We start from the raw sequence: 25,542 nt of genomic DNA, 5'->3' as shown, positions 1-25,542 counted from the left end.
CAACACGACCTAGTGACCAAACAACAACAGTCTGTATACTATACTCAGATTCAACCAATATCATTAGTGACTGATTGGATTCTGCCTTCTTTCCTCATCTTTCTCATCTGGCTCAATGCCACAATGCTACATTCATTTTATTGGCAGGAGAAACACAACAGAGAAATTTTAATTTATTGCTGTTGCTTTTACAAATGATAATCAAAAATTATGACAGAAATCAACTCTTTAAAATAGAAGCTTACATGTCTACCATTATTGATTACTTGATTTCCACAGCTGGCTACTTATACAGTCTTATTTACCATAAAGTTCAGTTCACTTCAGTCACTCAGTCCTGTCTGACTCTTTGCAACCCCATGGACTGCAGCATGCCAGGCCTCCCTGCCCATCACCAACTTACAGAGCTTGCTAAAACTCATGTCCATCAAGTCAGTGATGCCATCCAACCATCTCATCCTCTGTCGTCCCGCCTTCAATCTTTCCCAGCATCCGAGTCTTTTCCAATGAGTTGCTTCTTTGCATCAGGTAGCCAAAGTATTGGAGCTTCAGCTTCAGCATCAGTCCTTCCAATGACTATTCAGGACTGATTTCCTTTAGCATAGACTGGTTGGATCTCCTTGCAGTCCAAGGGACTCTCAAGAGTCTTCTCCAACACCATAGTTCAAAAGCATCAATTTTTTGGTGCTCAGCTTTCTTTATAGTCCAACTCTCACATCCATACATGACTACTGGAAAAACCATAGCCTTCACTCAATGGACCTTTGTCGGCAAAGTAAAGTCTCTGCTTTTTAACACAGTCTCAGGTTGGTCATAGCTTCTCTTCCAAGGAGCAAGTGTCTTTTAATTTCATGGCTGAAGTCACCATCTGCAGTTATTTTGGCACCCAAGAAAATAAAGTCAGCCACTGTTTCCACTGTTTCCCTACTGTTTCCCCATCTATTTCCCATGAAGTGATAGGATCAGCTTCCCTGATCTTAGTTTTTTGAATGTTGAATTTTAAGCCAGCTTACTCACTCTCCTCTTTTTCACCCTCATCAACAGGCTCTTTAGTTCTTCTTCACTTTCTGCCATAAGGGTGGTGTCATCTGCATATCTGAGGTTATTGACATTTCTCCCGGCAATCTTGATTCCAGCTTGTGCTTCTTCCAGCCCAGTGTTTCTCATGATGTACTCTGCATATAACTTAAATAAACTGGGTGACAATATACAGCCTTGACGTACTCCTTTTCCTATTTGGAACCAGTCTGTTGTTCCATATCCAGTTCTAACTGTTGCTTCCTGACCTGCATACAGATTTCTCAAGAGGCAGGTCAGGTGGTCTGGTATTCCCGACTCTTTCAGAATTTTCCACAGTTTATTGTGATCCACACAGTCAAAGGCTTTGGCATAGTCAATAAAGCAGAAATAGACATTTTTCTGGAACTCTCCTGCTTTTTCAATGATACAGCAGATGTTGGCAATGTGATCTCTGGTTCCTCTGCCTTTTCTAAAACCAGCTTGAACATCTGAAAGTTCATGGTTCACATATTGCTGAAGCCTGGCTTGGAGAATTTTGAGCATTACTTTACTAGCGTGTGAGATGAGTGCAATTGTGTGGTAGTTTGAGCATTCTTTGGCATTGCTTTTCTTTGTTTTTCCATAGACCACATCAAAAGCAGAGCAGAAAGAGGAAGCGGGGAGTGGTTATGGCATTTCATTTCCTGACTTTCCCTCTGTAGGATGATCTTAAGCTGGCTGGGTACCTCTGCTGCTGCTGCTGCTGCTGCTGCTAAGTCGCTTCAGTCACGTCCGACTCTATGCGACCCCATAGACAGCAGCCCACCAGGCTCCCCCGTCCCTGGGATTCTCCAGGCAAGAACACTGGAGTGGGTTGCCATTTCCTTCTCCAATGCATGAAAGTGAAAAGTGAAAGTGAAGTCGCTCAGTTGTGTACGACTCTTCTCGACCCCCATGGACTGCAGCCTACCAGGTTCCTCTGCCAATGGGATTTTCCAGGCAAGAGTACTGGAGTGGGGTGCCATTGCCTTCTCCGCTGGGTACCTCTACCGAGTGCCAATGCTTCTCCCAAAGCAGCCATCTCTACAAGAACAGTCTCCTTCCAGGCTCAACATGCTCCCTCCTCTAACCTCTTCAGGCCTAGAAGTAGTAGCCACTATCAACAGTTACTACTTCCACTGTTATCAACAGTTATTATCCTACCTATTGTGGTTTTCCCTCCCACACCACTTCTACAGATTTACAAACAGTCCCTTTCAAATAATTTGAAAAGCACACTTCTGTGTTTTTGGTGAAAAGTGATCCCAGGGAACAGCTGCTTGAAATGTTGATTTTGCTGTTGTTCAGTCATTCAGTCATGTCTGACTCTTTGCAATCCCATGGATTGTAGCATGCCAGGCTTCCCTGTCCTTCATTTTCTTCTGGAGTTTGCTCAAACTCATGTCCATTGAGTCAGTGATGCCATCCATCCATCTCATCCTCTGTCGCCCCCTTTTCCTCCTGCCAATCTTTCTCAGCATCAGGGTCTTTTCCAATTATTAGTTGGCTCTTCGCATCAGGTGGCCAAAGTATTGGAGCTTCAGCTTCTGCATCAGTCCTTCCAATAAATATTCATGGTTGATTTCCTTTAGGATTGATTGGTTTGATCTCCCTGCTGTCCAAGGGACTCTCAAGAATATTCTTTAGCACCAGAGATTGAAAGTATTGACTCTTCAGCTCTCAGCCTTCTTTATGGTCCAGCTCTCACATCTGTACATGACTACTGGAAAAACCATAGCTTTGACTATATGGACCTTTGTCTGCAAAGTGTTGTCTCTGCTTCTTAATACACTAAGTTTATCACAGCTTTTCTTTGAAATGAGATTGAGATTACTCTAGAAACTCAGGAATAATCTCCACAGTGAGAGAAAATGGGGCCAAAGGTAATGCATTTAATGTTATAAAGATTAATGATTATACAAATCAGACGAAGGGCAAACTGGGAGATACTGTGGTGTGATATATAATTTTATGGCAATTAGCCAGAATCGCAGGGTACACAGATATTTGGTTTAACATTATTCTGGGTGTGCCTGTGAGGGTGCTTCTGGGTGGGATTAATATTTGAATCAACAGACTGAATAAAGCAGATTACCCTCCCCAGTTTAGGTGAAGTGAAGTGAAAGTTGTTTAGTCGTGTCCAACTCTTTGCAACCCCATGCACTATACATACAGTCTGTGGGATTCTCTAGGCCAGCATATTGGATGGTAGCCTTTCCCTTCTCTGGGGGATCTTCCCAACCCAGGGATCGAGGGATCAAACCCAGGTCTCCTGCATTGCAGCTGGATTCTTTACTAGCTGAGCCACAAGGGAAGCCCAAAAATATTGGAGTGGGTAGCCTATCCCTTCTCCAGCAGATTTTCCCAACCCAGGAATCGAACTGGGGTCTCCTGCACTGCAGGCAGATTCTTTACCAGCTGAGCTATCAGGGAAGCCCCTGAGGGCAATGTAGGTGGGCCTCATCCAATCCACTGAAGGCCTCAATAGAATAAAAACGCAGAGTTAGGGAGAATATCTTCTCTCTGCCAGTCCTCAAGCTGGAACATCAGTCTTCTCCTGCCTCCAGACTCAGACTGGAATTCACATCATCAGCTCTCCTAGTTCTCAAATGTGTGGATTTGGACTGAAACTATACCATCAGCTCTTCTGGGTCTCCAGCTTGCTGACTGCACATCTTGGGACTTCTTGGCCTTCTTAACCACATAAGTCAATTCCCTATTATCCATCTATCTATCTGTATCTCCTATTGGCTCTGTTTCTCTAAAGAATCCAGATTAATACAAATGGCTATGGAACTTAACTGCTACAAAAAAAAAAAAAAAAAAGCTGATTGTAAAATTGTGGACTCATCTGACTTCCTGAAGAGTACACAGGAAGGAAAAAGAAAAGCTATGAACATATCTTTGCTTCTGGCAATAAAAACTAACAGCAGTATTTACCCTATAAATACCCCCAGCCTCAGCACCCCGCCCCACCAACACACACACACATGGAAAAACCACACATTTTCAGACACAGGACAACAGGAAGGAAGCCCACAATCCTTGAAAGAAGGGAAAGCAGAAGATGAGGGCTACGACTGCCCCAGTTCAGTGCCCTTGAAGGACTTTCCAGACTGTGGCACAGAAAGGGGGAATTCAAACAAAGCCCAGTAACATGGTGAATAGAGAAAAAAATAATCAAGAGTTAAGTGAAGCAAAGGCAGCAAGTATTTATGGGGCAGAATATCAGAGAGGAGGAAGCAACACAGAGCACTGCAGAGAACTGCACAGGGGACCCGAGGAGTCGCTGTTGAGTATTCATCTGCACATGAGTAAGAGGAAATTCCCCGGGACCAAGGAAAGAATCAGCAGGAAGCCGCAAACTGTACAATTTCCCAAGATCACATATGGCTGGGAACATTTGCTATGTTCCCACCAGCCAGAGAGGAAAGATTTACCAATACACGGTAGAGTCCTCTGGAAGTCATCACAGTAGTATTGGGGTAAATTAGCCCTGGACTGAAGTCTGTTCTGGACCCACTCTAAGTTTAAAAGTTATCCTCAAAGAATCAAACTGATTCCAAATAACTTAATTATATATAACAGGAACTGGCAAACTTTTTTTGTAAAGAACCAGACAGTAAATATTTTAGTCTCTTTTACATGGTTAGACCTCTTGAACTGGGCAATGTATGTCAAGATATCCATGACAATCGAAGCTGACTATTTTCCTAAAACCATTCCCATTTATTATATAAATAAACTAAGGCTTGGAGAATATAAGTCAACTTGCTCAAAGTAAATGAAGGTAATAGCATAGCCTGCAGTCAAGATCTGACTCCAAGTCTCTCAGACTGTGAAATCCACGGTAACAATTCTGTATTACTACCTCCCTTGTAATAAGCCTTTTGCTATCCCAGTCTAACAGATAAATTTCATCACAGCATGAAAGTTGCTCAGTTGTGTCCGGCTCTTTGCAATCCCATGGACCATACAGTGCATGGAATTCTCCTGGCCAGAATACTGGAGTGGGTAGCCATTCCCTTCTCCAGGAGATCTTCCCAACCCAGGGATCAAGCCCAAGTCTCCCGCATTGCAGGTAGATTCTTTACCAGCTGAGCCACCAGGGAAGCCCAAGAATACTGCAGTGAGTAGCCTATCCCTTTTCCAGCAAGTCTTCCTGACCCAGGAATCGAACCAGGATCTTCCGCATTGCAGGCAGATTCTTTACCAATTGATGCTATCATCTTAATTGATGCATCCTCTGTCACTATCAACTACTTGTAATAACAGTGAAAGGCAGTGAGCATTTACTAGGAACCTTTAAATTTATTTTCTTACTTATTTTTTATACAGGCTTCAAAGTTGTAGACCTTGCCCATGGGCAGTAAATGGTGACATCAGAAATGGGGGTTGCATTAGTGAGATCCCAAAGCCTAATATCTTTCCACCACAGCACACTGTCTTAACAGCAGCACAAATCATAGGCCTCAGAGTGGTCCAAAATTGAGAAGTGTAAGAAAAACTGTGTCCCAAACCACAGAAAGGGAAGAAGGAATGCAAGGGGAAACTGAATGGCTATTTGGGAGGGGAAAAGCTTCACTGTGAAGTATGATGTATTCTCTGGGCTTCTTGGCTCATTATCATTTCCGTTTCCATTAAGGTCCAGTTTAATTCTATCAAATTCACAAAGACATTTTCTACTTCTCCTTGCCCTCTCTAGTCTCCTATATTCTCCAAAGCAATCATGTAATAGCATAAAATATATTATACTGCTATTTCTGAGTGTATATTAATCAGATTATAAGCAGCTTTGAGGACATCTTTTGTATCTTATAGCCTATATTCTAACATGACTGCAGTGTCTGCATTGATAAAGATCATATTCAAGTATTATATTTTTGAAAAATTAATTAGAAATTTTTAAAAAATAGGTTATCAAGTCCAGGTATAAACAAAATAAATGGAGAGAAAAGTCCCAGTGCAAATCTACAGGACTTCTTTATAAAGAGCCACATTTAAATAATATTTCCAGACTTCTGACACAAACTAATTCATTTGCAAAGCACTCATTTCCACATTACTTTAAAAAAGGAAGAAAAAAATGAGGTCAATAATTTCCTGAAATCCATAACAAGCATTACTAAACCAGAAACCAAGAATTCTGACGTCGGGTTGAAGAATGTCTTACTAAACAAGTAGGTCTCCAAGCACACTCTCTGGTCCTCTAGAGATCCCAGAAAACCTTTCAGATGATCCACGAGGGGAAGACTATTTTCATAAAAGTACTAAGATATCATTTGGCCTTCCACTCAGTCAACTTTTGCACTGATGGTCCAAAAGCGATGACGGGTACTAGAAACTAATGATGCCTTAGCACAAATCAAGGCAATTGCACCAAATGTACTAGCAGTCATCAGACTCTCCCCCACCATGGACTGCAGTAAAAATAAAGGCCAGCCCTGGGTGAAGTAGTGAAATTTACTTATTAAATCTTGACCCTTGAGTACACATCTTTTTAAAATTCTGTGTGACAACACAGAAAATACATATAAAGCATCTCTGCAGCACACAATTACAATTGCCAAGGGAAAGCACTTGTATATTTGTTTGAGCTGTAAGCTAACTGGCCATATTTTTCATGGACCACCATTTTTACCTGAAAGACAAACTTAAAGACCACATAGATGACAAACCTGTGGTTGCCAAGGGGGAGAAGGGTAGGGAGGGAAGGAATGGAAATTTGGGATTAACAAACTATCATACATAGAACTGATAAACAGCAAGGTCCCACTGTCGAGCACAAGGAACTCTATTCAATATCCTGTGAGAAGCCCTAATGGAAAGTGTATATGTATACACACAACACACACACACAAATATATCTGAATCACTTTGATGTACAGTAGAAACACAACATTATAAATCAACTATACTTCAATAACATAAACTTTAAAATGAAACTATTACTTGTCAAATTTTGGTGTAGCATCAAAGAAAACCGACACTTATTTGAAATAACTACTAAAATATCATTCTCTTTTTCTAACTACATGTCTGTGTGAGACTGGAATTTCCTCATATATTTCAGCCAAACTATTGCAACAGACAGAACGAAAAACGAGTTATGGAAGTCAAGCAGTTTTCTATCAGGTCAGACATATAAATGATTTACAAAAGTATAAAACAATGCTACTTTTCTCACTGATGTTTTATTTCAGAAAATACTTTTCATTAAAATGTTATTTATGTTAATAAGTATGAGCTTGATGTTATTTTTAATGAATTAATAAAGTTTTCTTTTTAATTTCTCAGTCTTAACTCTAACTTGATAAGTATCAGTAAATACAACCTCCTGTGTAGCTCAGCTGGTAAAGAATCTACCTGCAATGCAGGAAACCCCAGTTTAATTGCTGGGTCAGGAAGATACCCTGGAGAAGGGATAGGCTACCCACTCCAGTATTCTTGGGCTTCCCTGGTGGCTCGGATGGTAAAGAATCTGCCTGCAATGCAGGGGACCTGGATTCGATCCCTGGGGGTTGGGAAGATTCCCCTGGAGGAGGGCATGGCAACCCACTTGAATGTTTTTGCCTGGAGAATCCCCATGGACAGAAGAGCATGGCAGGCTACAGGCCATGGGGTTGCAAAGAATCAGACGTGACTGAGCGACTAAGCAGAGCACACACATTAGCAAAAGCTGTGTGGGATCCTCAATCATTTTTAAGAGCATAAAAGGCCCCACAGACCAGAAGGTTTGAGAACTACTATAGTGTGTGCTGTGCGTTGTGCTCAGTCGCTCAGTCATGTCCCACTCTTTGTGACCAACACTCAGAAGAATATGAAGATAAGTAAACAGTTTATAATCTAAATATTAAAAATTAAAAAACACAAATTTGTGAGGAAAAAATCTCACTTCACTTCTGGTCACACCCAGGGTTAGGATGTAAGGAGATGACTATCATTTATTTTGGAGGAAACGGATAGACAAGAGGAAAAGCCAACTCTAGGATAAACTTATAGATTCTCCAGAAAAATTCCCAACTCCCCACAGCCCTCAGTTATAACTACCATTTCCTATCTCTGCTTGGAATTACAAAGAAACAGAAGTGGGTAGAGAGGAAAGAGAAACGGCACAGAAATGAGACAAGCCTCAGGCACATTCTAAACAAAGGGCTGTGTTGGGGTGGAGACAGAAGGTGGTGTCTACATTGCGATTTATAAGTGAAACATCCCATACATACTGCTCATGGCAAAACATATCACCCATCCTCCCAATGGCCATTTTTAACACTGAAATTAAAAAATAAACATAATCTTTCCATTATTTGTTTTCAATATGCCCAAGTCTTTTGCTCTTTCAAGCCTTCTCAGGATCCAGGGCTGGCTGTATGTACTACATCACAGGAAGATTAGAAGGTCCTCTCCATGGTTCTCTGATCATACCTCTTCATATGTTACATTGCATGTTGACATTTCCCGTCTCTCCCACTGTAAGCGCCTCAAGAATAGAGTTTACATCTTACTCATCTTTTTCCCCTGGAGCACAGCATAGTACCATTTTAGTCATGCTCAGTTTCCAAATGATTGATTTCCCAGAGGCCAAATGTAAATATTTTATAAAATACATTTCTTCAAGAAGCACAACACAAGTTGTGCACATTTATAAAACAGTAGTTTCATAAACTGAAAACAGAAATATTATCAAATTTAAAATACATAATTTTTAATACTTATCTAAATTAGCCTCTCTAAAAATGCTGACCCCATGCAACCCCATGGACTTGCAACCCATGGACTGCAGCCTACCAGGCTCCTCCGTCCATGGGATTGTCAAGGCAAAAGTACTGGAGTGGGTTGCCATTTCCTTCTCCGGGGGATCTTCCTGACCAGGGATTGAAACTAGGTCTCCCACATTGCAGGCAGATGCTTTACCTTCTGAGCCACCAGGGAAGCCAAAAAATGTTGACCACTTCATCCTAAGGCTCCCCCTTGGCTTCCAGGATGCCATTTCTTCCTGCCTTCTTCTTGGTTCTCTGGTCACTCCTTGTCAGTCTTTCTCTGATCACCTTAGGTTATTTCCCCAAAATTCTATTCTCAGCCCTATACAGTACTGCAATCTCTCTGAAATTCTTTTGGGTTACATTATCTAAATCAGGAATTCTCAACTCCAGCAGAAGTGACATTTCGGACCAGATAATAATTTATTGACTTCCCTAGTGGCTCAGTTGATAAAGAATTTGCCTGCAATGCAGGAGACCCAGATTCAATCCCATCCCCTGGAGAAGGAAATGGCAACCCACTCCAGTAATTCTTGCCTGGAGAATTCCATGGACAGAAGAGCCTGGTGGGCTATAGTCCATGGGGTCACAAGAGTCATACACACTTAGTGACTAAACCACCACCAATAATTTATTATTATTGTGCTTTGTGCATTACAGGATATGTGCATTGCAGGATATCTAGCAGCATCTCTGGTGTCTACCCACTACATTTCCCCCCAGTTACGACAATCAAAAACATCTCTAGTCATTTTTGACAGCACATTTTCATATTGGCTCTCCCTCCTTTTCTCCTTCCTCAGTCCAGTTTTACTCTCTAATAAATTATTAGTGTGCAGGGCTCTGCTTTCTGGGGAACCCAGTTTTTCCAAGAAAAGTCTGTGGTTTGTAATATTGCAAGGGAGATCCCAAAGCCCATCAAACTGCAAGCTGCTATTTCTGCTTTCCTTTCCTTAATTGATATACCTCAGTGACAGCAGAATAAAATCAAAACTTACTGTCACTGCTTCCTCACTCACCATGTCTCCAAACCTATTACAAATAACAAGTTCCAGAATAAACAGTCTCAAATAACATCTTTATACTAATACATTCACATAATAATCGTTGTCCATGCACTATTTTAGCCTGGCAATGAAGGCAGTCTGAGGAAAAGTAAGATGATGCATGCTGAGGTTCCAGTTCCTCTTCTTTTCCCAGGCTGTTCTGTCTCAGAGCAGGGACTGTGAACTCTGTCCTTTTCATCATGGCCCAAATTCAGGCCCCACAATCCTCCACCTCTTATAGCTAACCAGAGCCATACTCAACATTTAAGTTAAAACATGAGGCAAGAGTGGCAGTGTCCTACACACTGAAACAATGTGAACGGCCATTTCACTCCATGTAACATAATTCTCAAATGTCAAATTACTAACCATATAGGTCCTTTCTCTTTTCCGAAAAATGGAAAAAAGTGGTGTAAGAATCATTCATCTACCACAAAGACTAATGGCTAAGAAAATACCTTAAAACAGTCTACATTATTCATTAAAAAAATTATATATATATATATTATGATTGCAAATTAAGTTACTCACATACCCAAAGTAGAAAATAAAGTATGCATCTAATGTACAAGAAATCTAACAGAAAACTTCTTTTATTCAACTAAGATTGACTGAGCGTCTATTATATAACCAAGTGTAAGTGAAACTGAACCAGAAAGCCTCAGCTTTGTGGATATTCTACTGTCCGGTAGAGGAGATTGAAAAAATTAAGCAGATAACTTACCCTTGCAATTGCAGTAAGGAGAGTAAGGAGTGAGAGAAGGAGTCATAGAAGAAGAATCATTAAAATTGAGACTTGATAGTAGAAATTAGTTGTGGAGGCGGGGTGGAAGACACTAGAAATGTAAGGTGTCTCAGGGAGAGAGAATATACTATGTGAGGGTCCTCAGCACTTCTGTGCTGGCATTTTTGAGAAACACAGGCCACTGAGACTGGTATTTGCTGAATAACAGAACAAGGTTATTGGAACTGAGGCAGTAGAAGTAAAAAGAAGGCAGGGACCAAATCACAGAGGTGTTTATAACATTGATAATGTTACAAATGGTAATACAGGTAGCCATAACAGTAAGAATTTAAAATACAGTAAGCTCTGTCACTTTTTGTGACAGAAAAATGTAATTTTTGGCTATAATTCATAACTTGTATACTAATGAAGTTTCCAAACTGAACAACAGAGAAAGTTTACAGCTAAGCTTACAAAGTCTCCCAAATAAACCTCACTATTCTATTTTCTCCCAGTTCTGTAATGATTGCTCTTTTACAGAGCAAGTTGATTCGCTGGGTTGAGACCATAGACATACTGAAGAAACCCTATACTGTTAAGCCTAGTACAGTTAATACTGTCAAAAAATATACCCAGTTTTTTCCCTTTTGTAATGGTGGTAAAACATTCATAACATAAAATTTACCATCATTAAGTATACAAAAGAGTGATATTAAATATAATGTTGTCCAACCATCACTACCATCCCTCTCCATAATTCTTTTCATCTTAAAAAACTGAAACTCTATACCTACCAAACAATAATTCCCCATTTCCCTTTCCCCCCAGCTCCTGGCAACTACCATTCTACTTTCTGTGCTTATAAAACTGACTACTCTAAGTACCTTACGTAAGGGGAATCATATACTATTTCTCTTTTTATGACTGGTTTTACTTCATTTAGTATAACATCCTCATGATTCATCCATGTTTCAGGTTATGTCAGAATTATCTCTTTAAGGCTGACTAATACTACATTGTATGTATATACCACATTTAAATTCATTCACTGATGGACACGTGGGTAGCTTCTGCATTTTATCTACTGTGGATACGCTATGAACATGGGTATACAAAATCTATCCAATCTTAAAGAACAAGATGGCATTTCAATGCATTACCCTATATAGATGCATGCCACATAGACAAAATCCTGGGTGGAAGTGCAGAAAGAAAATGAAAAAGATGCCTCATTTCATTATTTTTGTGTGTGTGTGAAAGTCGGTCTGTCGTGTCCGACGCTTTTGCAACCCTATGAATTACACAGTGCATGGAATTCTCCAGGCCAGAATACTAAAGTGAGTCCCTTCTCCAAGGGATCTTCCCAACCCAGGGATCAAACCCAGGTCTCCCACATTGCAGACGAATTCTTAACCAGCTGAGCCACCAGGGATAGCATGTCTAATTTCTCTTCTCTCTTGCTAGCCTCCAAATCCAGACCATCAAAACTTTTCATGCCTCTTAGTATAATTTCATTATTAATGGCCTCTTGCCTTCTGCCCTAGAATCCCCAATTCATGGATGAATTATTTCCCTTATCTTCCACTTCAAAACTCATTTTACGTTCTGCTTTCACCAAACTCTTTTTCCGTCTTAAATGCTTTACTTTCTGTTAGCTCAAAAAGAAAAAAAAAGGAGGAGGGGGGAGCATATGTTTTGTTAAAATATTCCTTAAAGGTTTCTAAAGTACTCACTGAATTATTAAAGTAACTATGAATCAGGAATAATGTGTTCTGTTCTAAAAAGCAAAAATTCAGAGAAAACATACATAAAAACTAGAGTATTACAAACAAAATTGCAAGCTATCCCTCCACAATACCTAATAATAGTAAGTTTCTTTTAATTTTTCTCATTTCAGAGAAGATACTGAAAATGTCCTGATAATGTTGAGAAATACTAAAAATGATCAAAGATTAGGAAATAAGGGGAAAAACAAAAAACAAAACATCTAGTCTATCTGGGGTTAGACTAGAAAAGAGAATATGAACTGAGGTAGAAATTACTAGGGAGCCAGTGCAGAACTCTGAGACCTCAGTCCTGTTTTCAGTAAACATCCCACTCCATTGTCCTGAATTCACAGAATGTGTCTTTAGTCTGATAAATTATCAGCAGTCAGATCCAGGGAAGGGTAGTAATTAACTTCTCTTTCATATTGAGTTCAGTTCAGTCGCTCAGTCCTGTCTGACTCTTTGGGACCCCATGGACTGCAGCACGCCAGGCCTCCCTGTCCATCACCAACTCCTGTAGTTTACTCAAACTCATGTCCATTGAGTTGGTGATGCCATCCAACCATCTCATCCTCTGTCATCCCCTTCTCCTCCGGCCTTCAATCTTTCCCAGCATCAGGGTCTTTTCAAATGACTCAGTTCTTCGTATCAGGTAGACAAAGTATTGGAGTTTCAGCTTCAACATCAGTCCTTCCAATGAATATTCAGGACTGATTTAATTTAGGATGGACTGGTTAGATCTCCTTGCAGCCCAAGGGACTCTCAAGAGTCTTCTCCAACACCACAGTTCAAAAGCATCAATTCTTCAGCACTCAGTTTTCTTTATAGTCCAACTCTCACATCCATACGTGACCACTGGAAAAACCATACCTTCAAGTCCCCTGACTTCAGCCCTAATTCTTTCTGAGCACCACTCTTCTCCACAGTGAAATAGATACGAGTAAGTAAAGTAAAGTAAATGTCACTCAGTTGTGTCGATCTTTGCGACCCCATGGATTGTAGCCCACCAGGTTCCTCTGTCCATGGGATTTTCCAGGCAAGAATACTGGAGTGGGTTGCCATTTCCTTCTCCAGGAGATCTTCCCAACCCAGGGATCGAACCCAGTTCTCCCATGTTGTAGGCAGACGCTTTACCGTCTGAGCCACTGGGGAAGTCTAAGAATCATATTATTTAGGAGTGCACATGCCTCAATGGGGGCTTCCCAGTTGCCTTAACTGCCTGTGGCCTCAGCATCGATTCTGGATCAGGAAGATACCATAGAGAAGGGAAATTGCAACACACTCCAGTATTCTTGCCTGGAGAATCCCATGGACAGAGGAGCCTAGAGCGTTACAGTCCAAGGGGTCACAAGAGTCAGACACAACTTAGCTACTAAACCACCACCAGTATTCTTGCCTGGAGAAATCCATGGAGAGAGGAACCTGGAGGGCTACAGTCCACAGTATCACAAAAAGTCAGATATGAACAAGTGCCTGACTGCGCACACACAGCTACTAAAACACACTTGTTTGTTCTTTAGATAAATAAAGCATTCTTCATGGACTTTATGTGCTACAGCCTTTGGCTAAGATGGTTTGCAGCAGAACAAGTAGAACTCCAAAAAAGAGGCTGCCTATTCTCCAGCTCAGAACTGGCAAAGAAAAAAGGAAAAGGGTTTTACCATACTAAAAAAAGTATTTAGTTCAGACTATTCAATGACCTGTGTAAGAAACAATAAGCCAAGTGAAGGGTGGACTTTTGTCTTGATAAAGTAAGGTGACAGGATTCTTTAAAGAACACAAATCTTATCTCTGAGATATTTTAAAGATAAATATCTTTATCTGAGGTTCCTGACACTGTACAGGAGACAGGGATCAAGACCATCCCCATGGAAAAGAAATGCAAAAAAGCAAAATGGCTGTCTGGGGAGGCCTTACAAATAGCTGTGAAGAGAAGTGAAAAGCAAAGGAGAAAAGGAAAGATATAAACATCTGAATGCAGAGTTCCAAAGAATAGCAAGAAGAGATAAGAAAGCCTTCCTCAGTGATCAATGCAAAGAAATAGAGGTAAACAATAGAATGGGAAAGACTAGAGATCTCTTCAAGAACATTAGAGATACCAAGGGAACATTTCATGCAAAGATGGGCTCGATAAAGGACAGAAATGGTATGGACCTCACAGAAGCAGAAGATACTAAGAAGAGGTGGCAAGAATACAAAGAACAACTGTACAAAAAAGACCTTCACGACCAAGATAATCACGATGGTGTGATCACTCACCTAGAGCCAGACATCCTGGAATGTGAAGTCAAGTGGGCCTTACAAAGCATCACTACGAACAATGCTAGAGGAGGTGATGGAATTCCAGTGGAGCTCTTTCAAATCCTGAAAGATGATGCTGTGAAAGTGCTGAACTCAATATGCCAGCAAATTTGGAAAACTCAGCAGTGGCCACAGGACTGGAAAAGGTCAGTTTTCATTCCAATCCCAAAGAAAGGCAATGCCAGAGAATGCTCAAACTACCACACAATTGAACTCGTCTCACATGCTACTAAAGTAATGCTCAAAATTCTCCAAGCCAGGCTTCAGCAATACATGAACCGTGAACTTCCAGATGTTCAAGCTGGTTTTAGAAAAGGCAGAGGAACCAGAGATCAAATTGCCAACATCCACTGGATCATGGAAAAAGCAAGAGAGTTACAGAAAAACATCTATGTCTGCTTTATTGACTATGCCAAAGCCTTTGACTGTGTGGATCACAATAAACTGTGGGAAATTCTGAAAGAGATGGGAATACCAGACCACCTGACCTGCCTCTTGAGAAATCTGTATGCAGGTCAGGAAGCAACAGGTAGAACTGGACATGGAACAACAGACTGGTTCCAAACAGGAAAAGGAGTACGTCAAGGCTGTATATTGTCACCCTGCTTATTTAACTTCTATGCAGAGTACATCATGAGAAACGCTGGGCTGGAAGAAGCACAAGCTGGAATCAAGATTGCCGGGAGAAATATCAATAACCTCAGATATGCAGATGACACCACCCTTATGGCAGAAAGTGAAGAGGAACTCAAAAGCCTCTTGATGAAAGTGAAAGAGGAGAGTGAAAAAGTTGGCTTAAAGCTCAACATTCAGAAAACGAAGATCATGGCATCTGGTCCCATCACTTCATGGGAAATAGATGGGGAAACAGTGGAAACGATGTCAGACTTTTTTTGGGGGGGCTCCAAACTCACTGCAGATGGTGACTGCAGCCATGAAATTAAAAGACGCTTACTCCTTGGAAGGAAAGTTATGACCAACCTAGATAGTATATTGAAAAGCAGAGACATTACTTTGCCAACAAACGTCCATCTAGTCCAGGCTATGGTTTTTCCAGTGGTCATGTATGGATGTGAGAGTTGGACTGTGAAGAAAGCTGAGCACCGAAGAATGGATGCTTTTGAACTGTGGTGTTGGAGAAGAGTCTTGAGAGTCCCTTGGACTGCAAGAAGATCCAACCAGTCCATTCTGAAGGAGATCAGCCCTGGGATTTCTTTGGAAGGAATGATGCTAAAGCTGAAACTCCAGTACTTTGGCTACCTCATGCGAACAGTTGACTCATTGGAAAAGACCCTGATGCTGGGAGGGATTGGGGGCAGGAGGAGAAGGGGACGACAGAGGATGAGATGGCTGGATGGCATCACTGACTCGATGGACGTGAGTCTCAGTGAACTCTGGGAGTTGGTGATGGACAGGGAGGCCGGGCGTGCTGCAATTCATGGGTCACAAAGAGTCAGACAGGACTGAGCGACTGAACTGAACTGAACTGAAAGCCAGAGTAAATCAAAACAAGATTTACAGATAAACATGATTAAGTTAATAAGATTTCAAGATTCCTTCAACTCCTGATTTACACTTTGCCTTAATATTCTGGGCTTTCCTGGTAGCTCAGCAGTAAAGAATTCACCTGCTAATGCAGGAGATGTGGGTTCCATCCCGGGGTAGGGAAGATCCCTTGGAGAAGAAAATGGCAATTTGCTTCAGTATTCTTGCCTGGGAAATCCCAAGGACAGAGGAGCCTAGTAGGCTACACAGCCCATGGGGTTGCAAAAGAGTTGGACACAATTCAGTGAGTAAACAACAACAACAATTTAATATTGTAGGTATAAAACAGATTGTAAACAAAATCCAGGAAGTCAGCAAGAAAAAAGTCATTTCTATAACACCTTGATTATGCAATACATCCCAGAACCCTTTCCAAAGATAATCAGAGGAACTCTAGCATCAGATTAAACCCGAGAGTCCACAAGACAATGACCAGAAGAAGTAAATTATAAATGAGAAACTTTCACTGTAACTACTGCATCCAAATTTAATTACTCAAGTCAGTAACTTCAGTAACACCCCTAACTCTCTGCCTTGGAAGAAAAAAGGTAATTTCAGAAATAAGTAGGATTCACTCTCATTCTTTATGCACTTAAATTACCTTAAGAAAATTTAGTCACTTCTTGATAGCTCTTACTGGAGATGACTGCTATTATAAAAAGTCATTTGCCAAGCTGATTTTCCACATTTTCTCTGTCTCTTCTGTACACACATTCATTTCATAAACTTGGAAAATGCTTATTAAGACAGAGAGAGCAGAATATTGTGACATGAGTAGAAAATCTATCCCCCAACAAAAAAAAGTGAATCCTACTTTTAAAAAAAGTCTCATAGTTAATCATTATTAATAAGAACTGTGTCATCCTCAATAAAATTACTTGACATTTCAATTTTAGTAACCTCTCTCCACAGGCCTTAAAAATTTTCCTACTTTATTAGCTAAATATACTATAAGACATTCTTTAGTAAAACTAAGTAGTGATAAATTCACAACTGTGATAAAGTGTGAATTCATCATCATAAAACTGTGAAAGAAAGCAGATGTCTACCAATAAAAGTTAGTTGAGAAAGCTTAGTGAAAATCCTCAACAAAAAAGAGTATTACATCAGTGAATTAACAACACATTTCTGTGTGCAACTACCATGTAATATTTTCTTACAATTTCAAGTGAAAACCTTCCTAGTCAATAATTTCTAGGAGTATAGTTTGGCTATACTCTAATATGAAATCTGCATATTATGTTATTTACAAACTTAAAAAAGAGAAAAATGACTAGTATTTGTTCTTTAGACTAAAAAAAAGGTTAACTCATGGTAAGATGATAATTTCTCAAACTACACATGGATTTTATTCTAAATTCCATTAGGTTCCCAAAGCAACTGGTCATTTGCAGCCATTATAATGTCAACCTGGTGAGGTTTTTTGTACAATACTCTCTCTACAAACCAGCTAGACTTTCCATTACCATAATTTTGCATACTTCAAACCAACATAGAAAATCACTATTGTCATTTTAAGCTGATAGAAACATTTTCAGCCTAAGAAATCCAAAACTATTATAAACAAATTTTTCCTCAATTACTGAACTCACTTCTCTAGAAACAAATGTAAAATTTCCCTTGGTGATCAAGACTAAAATATCATAAGTATAAAAAGTATGGTTTTTCTATAATCTCCTCAAAAATAAAAAATATAAGAGAATAAATCTGCCAACTTTAACATGGAGTTTTAAAATTAACAAATTGATCAAAACTACATTACCATATGTCTGCTTAAATAATGAACAGAAAAATACAATCCTGAAGTCCCACTCCCTCTATGGTTGTGTAGCTAAGTCCAAGAACAGGGGAAACGTTTATAAAGCTAAGATTCTGCTCACAGTTCTATCTCCCCAAAATCTGAACCACGGAAAACAAATCTTTTTTCTTACCGTTAATAAGATAATTTCATGCTGCACTGTGCTTTCTTTAATAAACAGTAATACAGGATAAATTAAAATGACAAAAACTTAGAAAAGTCAAAATGATGCCAATTAGTACAATGGTAGCAGGTTTATCTAAGATTCAAAAACCAATTTATAAGATGGGCTTTCAAGAATCCACACTCTTCTAAGTGAATGCCTCAATCGTTTGGTTTATTTCTTATGGGACTTGAGATCTGCTTGTCAACACATATTCTTTTTAGGCTTTCCAAGATTTCCAGTAGCTCATTTTTACCAGAAAGTCTATTTAATGGCAGCCAATTTGCAAACATCAAATTTAAGAGTACAGCTTCAGAAAAACAAGAAAAAAGAAATTAAAGTTCACTTCAAGTATTTATACTGGCATAGACTGAACAGACTAAGAAAAACTGACACCAAGGGCTCCATTTTGCCATCACTCATGTGCTACACGCACTAGTTTTCATGCTACTTTAATCAAGAGACAGACATAAAGAGTCTATCATTTAAAGTACACAAATCCATTACTTCTTTGTGTAAGTTTGACATTTTGGCTCATGGCACATATTTGTAAACTAAGTACGCATTCCACTAAAAGGGCAAAGAACAAAGAAACTAGAATAAATTAGCTTTCTTTTAAGTTTATATTTTCACAAAACAAGAAAACAACTTAAGTGGGTGCTTGAAATGTAGGACGGCTAGGGTCCCTTTTATCATCACTAGAGCCTTAAATTCCTTCAAAATAATAGGAAGAATCCTTATTATCTGATAAGCGGTTATTCAGAACTTAACGCTGTAACTGATTTCAACAACTACAGCACGAACAAAACCACCTTGGTGGTGGTTTAGTCGCTAAATTGTGTCCAACTTTTGATCCCCATGGACTGCAGCCCGCCAGGCTCCTCTGTCCATGGGATTCTCCAGGCAAGAATATTGGAGTGGGTTGCCATTTCCTTCTCCAGGGGACCTTTCTGACCCAGGAATCGAACCTGGGTCTCCAGCATTGCAGGCAGATTCTCTAACGACTGAGGTATGAGGGAAGCGCTGCTGCTGCTATTGCTAAGTCACTTCAGTCGTGTCCAACTCTGTGCGACCCCATAGACAGCAGACCACCAGGCTCCGCTGTCCCTGGGATTCTCCAGGCAAGAACACTGGAATGGGTTGCCATTTCCTTCTCCAGTGCATGAAAGTGAAAAGTGAAAGTGAAGTCGGTCAGTCGTGTCCGACTCTTCGCAACCCCATGGACTCCAGCCTACCAGGCTCCTCCGTCCATGGGATTTTCCAGGCAAGAGTACTGGAGTGGGGTGCCATTGCCTTCTCCGTGAGGGAAGCCCATATCAGCACAAACAAAGGCACCTTAAATAGCAGATAATGTCTTACTAACATTTAATCACAATGACAAAAATAACACCTTCTGTTATGTACACAGAAAATTCAATAAAAACCCTTCAGTAAATACAGGCATTTTGTCCTAGATTCATGGAAAATGAAAGGTCCAATAAGAAATAAAAGAAATTATTCAATTTCATACGCTTACTATCAGTTCAGTTCAGTTCAGTCACTCAGTCGTGTCCGACTCTTTGCAACCCCATGAATCGCAGCACGCCAGGCCTCCCTGTCCATCACCAACTCCCGGAGTTCACCCAGACTCATGTCCATCGAGTCAGTGATGCCATCCAGCCATCTCATCCTCTGTCGTCCCCTTCTCCTCCTGCCACCAATCCCTCCCAGCATCAGAGTCTTTTCCAATGAGTCAACTCTTTGCATGAGGTGGCCAAAGTACTGGAATTTCAGCTTTAGCATCATTCCTTTCAAAGAAATCCCAGGGCTGATCTCCTTCAGAATGGACTGGTTGGATCTCCTTGCAGTCCAAGGGACTCTCAAGACTCTTCTCCAACACCACAGTTCAAAAGCATCAATTCTTTGGCACTCAGCCTTCTTCACAGTCCAACACTCACATCCATACATGACCACAGGAAAAACCATAGCCTTGACTAGACGAACCTTTGTTGGCAAAGTAATGTCTCTGCTTTTGAATATGCTATCTGGGTTGGTCATAACTTTCCTTCCAAGGAGTAAGCGTCTTTTAATTTCATGGCGGCAGTCACCATCTGCAGTGATTTTGGAGCCCCCAAAAATAAAGTCTGACACTGTTTCCACTGTTTCCCCATCTATTTCCCATGAAGTGATGGGACCAGATGCCATGATCTTCGTTTTCTGAATGTTGAGCTTTAAGCCAACTTTCTCACTCTCCTCTTTCACCTTCATCAAGAGGCTTTTTAGTTCGTCTTCACTTTCTGCCATAAGGGTGGTGTCATCTGCATATCTGAGGTTATTGATATTTCTCCCGGCAATCTTGATTCCAGCTTGTGCTTCTTCCAGTCCAGTGTTTCTCATGATGTACTCTGTATATAAGTTAAATAAGCAGGGTGACAATATACAGCCTTGACATACTCCTTTTCCTGTTTGGAACCAGTCTGTTGTTCCATGTCCAGTTCTACCTGTTGCTTCCTGACCTGCATACAGATTTCTCAAGAGGCAGGTAAGGTGGTCTGGTATTCCCATCTCTTTCAGAATATAGTTACAAATAAATTTTAATAAAGTGTCTTCATGCAAAACTATTTTTCAAGGAAAGTTACCAGTTGTTTCAATTTTTCTCTTTTTGAGCATAGAATTTCCTTGTTCTTAAAGCTTTATATTTAATAGTTTTGTAAGAAAATGTAATAACAACAGCTATAAATATTAAAGATTTATTCAAAAAATTACTCTGTCCTATTATTGATGGCAGTGAAGGCTCGGGAGAGAAATTAATTTTTTCAAAAACAATTTAAAATAAATATAACAAAAATCTGATTAGAGAAAATAATTTTCAGCTCTTCTAACAAATATATTAGATACTTTCTATTCAAACACCCCCATACATCCACACATTTTATATACGAAGACGATGATGAGCTAAATTTGACCATGTACAGTGTGCCAAGCACTGGGCTTCATATGCACTACACTTACAGCAATTTTGTAGTTAAGCAATTAAATATAGCAATTCTATCCAGTAAGTACAATTGTTTAACCCTATTTTAGACATGGGGGCACTGAGGCACAAAGAGGTTGAACAAGTCATTCAAAGCTACACTGTTAATCAGTGACAGAGCCAGAATTCAAACCCAGACAGTCTGGCTCCATACCTTATATTGCAGTGCGTGTAAGGTATACATGGTATATGGCACAATGCCTGACACCCCACAGGTACTAAATAAAAGTGTAACTATATTGTCATACTCTTTATCTCTTCTTTACTTACTCTGTGATAATTCTGGATTGCCTTTCAGATTCATCATCTTTGGAATTGAAGGGCCATACACATCCACATCTAACAAACCAACAGCCTTTGACTGTAAGAAAACAGAATTTACCATAAGATTCCCCCACTCTTCATCAAAGAGAAAGTGCACAGCAACAGTAAGTCTAACTACAGAGAAGCTAATTTGTAAAGTATTTCAAAATCACAACCTAAACTTTTAAAGCAACAGTAAGGTAAAAGAACATAAACTCCTAGGTGTAAATATTTTTTGTTGGTTTACTAATCTCTTTCAGATAACTGACCAAAGAAATCCACTGCACATACTTTAAACATTGTGGTTCAGATCTCCCATACAGTCACAAACAGACTAAGATTTTTTTATCTGAGAACTAACAAATTACATGCACACAATGTTAAAATAATGGTTTACAACAGCAAACATAACCCCAGGAAGATGGAGCATTAACTTTTGGAAAGACTATCTAACACACCAAAGAATACAAAATGAGGGGAGAAAATCATGGAAACAAGACCATAATTAAAGCAAGTGAGGAATTCTGATGCAAATCTGGCATGGAAATGCTAATGAGGATAGTGGCAGACATAATACAGAGGCAACCTCTTATGTGCAAGTCACAGTAGAACACCCAAAGTCTTCCAGAGAATTCATAAACAACCAAAACCATTTTCTTTGATGATTTATGCAGTTGCCCAAGAGCAGAATATCTAATTGGTCTCTTCACTAGCTGACAGTTAATCAGCAGATTAACAAAGAAAGACAAACAAAATTCACTATCTCTAAATAGGTCTTTTTTTCTTCTCCCCCTACCACCTCCCTGCTCTTTCTCCTTTCACAGATTAAATCAATTTGTTACTGGTTTTTCTCATATACAAGCAAACAGAATGCTAATACTAACACGTGCTTTTGAGTTCTGTTTCCCCAGGACATACAACTCACTCAGTTCTCTCCCTATATGCTGGCAAGATAAAATTCCTTAAACTCTCAAAACTTTTTAACACTAAACAATCTCTCATTTTCTGTTATCTACCTATTTCCAGACACAAAATTACTTTTTAAACCTGTCTGGTTCCCATAAATTGACAAAATAAGGTACACTCAAATTTATGCCCCTAACTTTGACTAAAATGGCAGTTGTAAGGAAATTATTTAATATCCCTCTGTGACTCACAGAAGCTAAGGGACTCGAGATTACTATCTATCTCTCAGTTTGCCATAAAATAAATGAAAAAGGAGGAAGAATACATTACCTTTAATAGAATAGTGATATATAAAAACTAGGTTTAATACTTAAAAAAATCATTTTGAATGTTAGTTTCTAGCTTTCTCATCAAAAGTAGGTGTAAGACCACCTTGCTGCTGCTGCTGCTAAGTCACTTCAGTCGTGTCCGACTCTGTGCGACCCCATAGACGGCAGCCCACCAGGCTCCCCTGTCCCTGGGATTCTCCAGGCAAGAACACTGTAGTGGGTTGCCATTTCCTTCTCCAATGCGTGAAAGTGAAAAGTGAAAGTGAAGTTGCTCAGTCGTGTCCGACTCTTAGCGACCCTGTGGACTGCAGCCTACCAGGCTCCTCCGTCCATGGGATTTTCCAGGCAAGAGTACTGGAGTGGGGTGCCACTGCCTTCTCCGAAGACCACCTTATACGGTTACTATGAGGAGTCAGTGAAAACTGTAAATAAAATCCTTAGCAGAGTGCCAGGACCCAGAAGGAATTCAAGTGGTACAGAGATATAATCAGGAAAAGTCTAGATGTTTCTTTGGGTGATTTAGGATGGCATGTGTTTAGAGATTCTGATTTCTCCACAGAGCTGGCTGTGGAAGCCTAGTTTATCCAGGTTCTTTTTTTTTTTTTTTTTAAACTTTACATAATTGTATTAGTTTTGCCAAATATCAAAATGAATCCACCACAGGTATACATGTGTTCCCCATCCTGAACCCTCCTCCCTCCTCCCTCCCCATACCATCCCTCTGGGTCATCCCAGTGCACCAGCCCCAAGCATCCAGTATCGTGCATCGAACCTGGACTGGCATCTCGTTTCATACATGATATTTTACATGTTTCAATGCCATTCTCCCAAATCTTCCCACCCTCTCCCTCTCCCACAGAGTCCATAAGACTGTTCTATACATCAGTGTCTCTTTTGCTGTCCCGTACACAGGGTTATTGTTACCATCTTTCTAAATTCCATATATATGCGTTAGTATACTGTATTGGTGTTTTTCTTTCTGGCTTACTTCACTCTGTATAATAGGCTCCAGTTTCATCCGCCTCATTAGAACTGATTCAAATGTATTCTTTTTCATGGCTGAGTAATACTCCATTGTGTATATGTACCACAGCTTTCTTATCCATTCATCTGCTGATGGACATCTAGGTTGCTTCCATGTCCTGGCTATTATAAACAGTGCTGCGATGAACATTGGGGTACATGTGTCTCTTTCCCTTCTGGTTTCCTCAGTGTGTATGCCCAGCAGTGGGATTGCTGGGTCATAAGGCAAATGTAACATTTCTGATTAACCTTCTTCCGTCCTTCCCTCTCCTCCCTCCTTCCCTCTGTCCCTCTCTCACTTTCCTCTCTTCCTACTGGTCTTCATACCTTTCTCTCCTCTGTTACCTTTTTGATGTATGTCAGCACTGGCTGGATGTCATCACCGACTCGACGGACATGAGTCTGAGTGAACTCCAGGAGTTGGTGATGGACAGGGAGGCCTGGCACGCTGCGATTCATGGGGTCGCAAAGAGTTGGACACGACTGAGCGACTGAACTGAACTGAAGCACTGGTACTAAATTCAGGTCAGTCAGTAGCTTTAAAAAGGTAGAACATTCAATGAGAAATTCTGACCCAATTTAACTCCTTTTTAAACCACAAACAAAAGAATCCAGTTAAATTGAAAATAGGAGTAAATTCACTATGGATAAAAAGATTTTCAAACCTAACAAATCTAGATAACTGTTAACTATTATCTATGGGTCTGCTAATATTATAACTATCACCTCTTTTCCATATCTTTTCCATGACACCTACAAAACTAAATGCTACCATAAAATAATAATAATGGCAATTAAAACAAAAAACATTCTAAGATTCTTTGTCCTTGCTCTCATTTATATTAAGATTGGTTTTAAAGTAACTTGAAAGGGTTAGGTCCCAGGTTTCAAATTAATCTTCTAAAAATACCTGTCAAGTAAAATAACTTAGTTTTCTAAGTTTATGTTTTCAAGAAACAAGAAAACAATGAAGTGGGTGCTTGCAATAGAAGATTGCAAGCTCAATTTTATCATCACTAGATCATTAAGTTTCCTTCAAAATGTTAGGGAGAATCTATTTATCATCTATCTGTCCTGTCTTCTAGAAGAAAACTATGCTTGTCTACAAGTGAGCCCTTGGCATCATGGGTTAAAACAAAACTGAAAACCTGCTCTAAAATTTGCTGTGGTAGGAGTGGATTTTGCATATATATATACACACCTAGATAGCTGCTGGTACACATTATCACATAAGAATAAAGAGGGTAGGGAGGGAGATCACAAGAAGTTAATTTCCTCTGCTTCCAAGATGATGGAACTAAGAATAATAATAGAAAATCCTCTACAAGTCTCTACTGACTGACTAAATTTAGTACTAATTTAAATTTAGTACTAAATTTAGTACTAATGCTTACATGTATCAAAAAGGAAACAGAGAAGCCAAGGTATTGAGACAGGAAGGAAGACGGCAGGACATAACCGTTAAAAGAATGACACAACCATGAAAAACAAGAGGACAAGACCAAAACGGGTTAGAACCTACTAGGCTCAAGGTGGAAGAAGATTCAGCTTCCAGTAGACCTTCAGCCACACTATATGCTCGCTGTAATACATTTTCATATGCTAAATATACACCCACAGGTGCCATGACAGTTTGGAAGCCAATTATAAAAGGCCCCAAAGAGGGTGGTGCCCCATCTCCTGAAAATCCCCAATCCTTCTCTAAGATGGTTAGACTATTCCTGCTACTCCTTCTTTGTTGTTTAGTTGCTAAATTCTCTCCAACTCTTTGCAACCACAGGGACTACAGCCCATGAGGCTCCTCTGTCAGTGGGATTTTCCATGCAA

The 25,542-nt window shown here is 40.0% G+C and overlaps 1 protein-coding gene across 6 annotated transcripts in view; it reads right to left on the bottom strand.

Moving 5' to 3' along the window:
- NUBPL (NUBP iron-sulfur cluster assembly factor, mitochondrial) overlaps positions 1 to 25,542 on the bottom strand; it is a 446,167-nt gene that overhangs the window by 372,506 nt on the left and 48,119 nt on the right. For all 6 annotated transcript variants that reach the window (XM_024981927.2, XM_024981928.2, XM_010817164.4 and 3 more), the window contains exon 4: positions 21,425 to 21,515. In XM_024981927.2, the coding sequence (XP_024837695.1) occupies positions 21,425 to 21,515 (91 nt within the window). The remainder of the gene's footprint in view (positions 1 to 21,424; positions 21,516 to 25,542) is intronic.

The sequence above is a fragment of the Bos taurus genome, chromosome 21, assembly GCF_002263795.3.
Source record: "Bos taurus isolate L1 Dominette 01449 registration number 42190680 breed Hereford chromosome 21, ARS-UCD2.0, whole genome shotgun sequence".
NCBI lineage: Eukaryota > Metazoa > Chordata > Mammalia > Artiodactyla > Bovidae > Bos > Bos taurus.
Note: the sequence above shows the minus strand (reverse complement) of the source record. Positions and strands in the feature narration are given on the sequence as shown.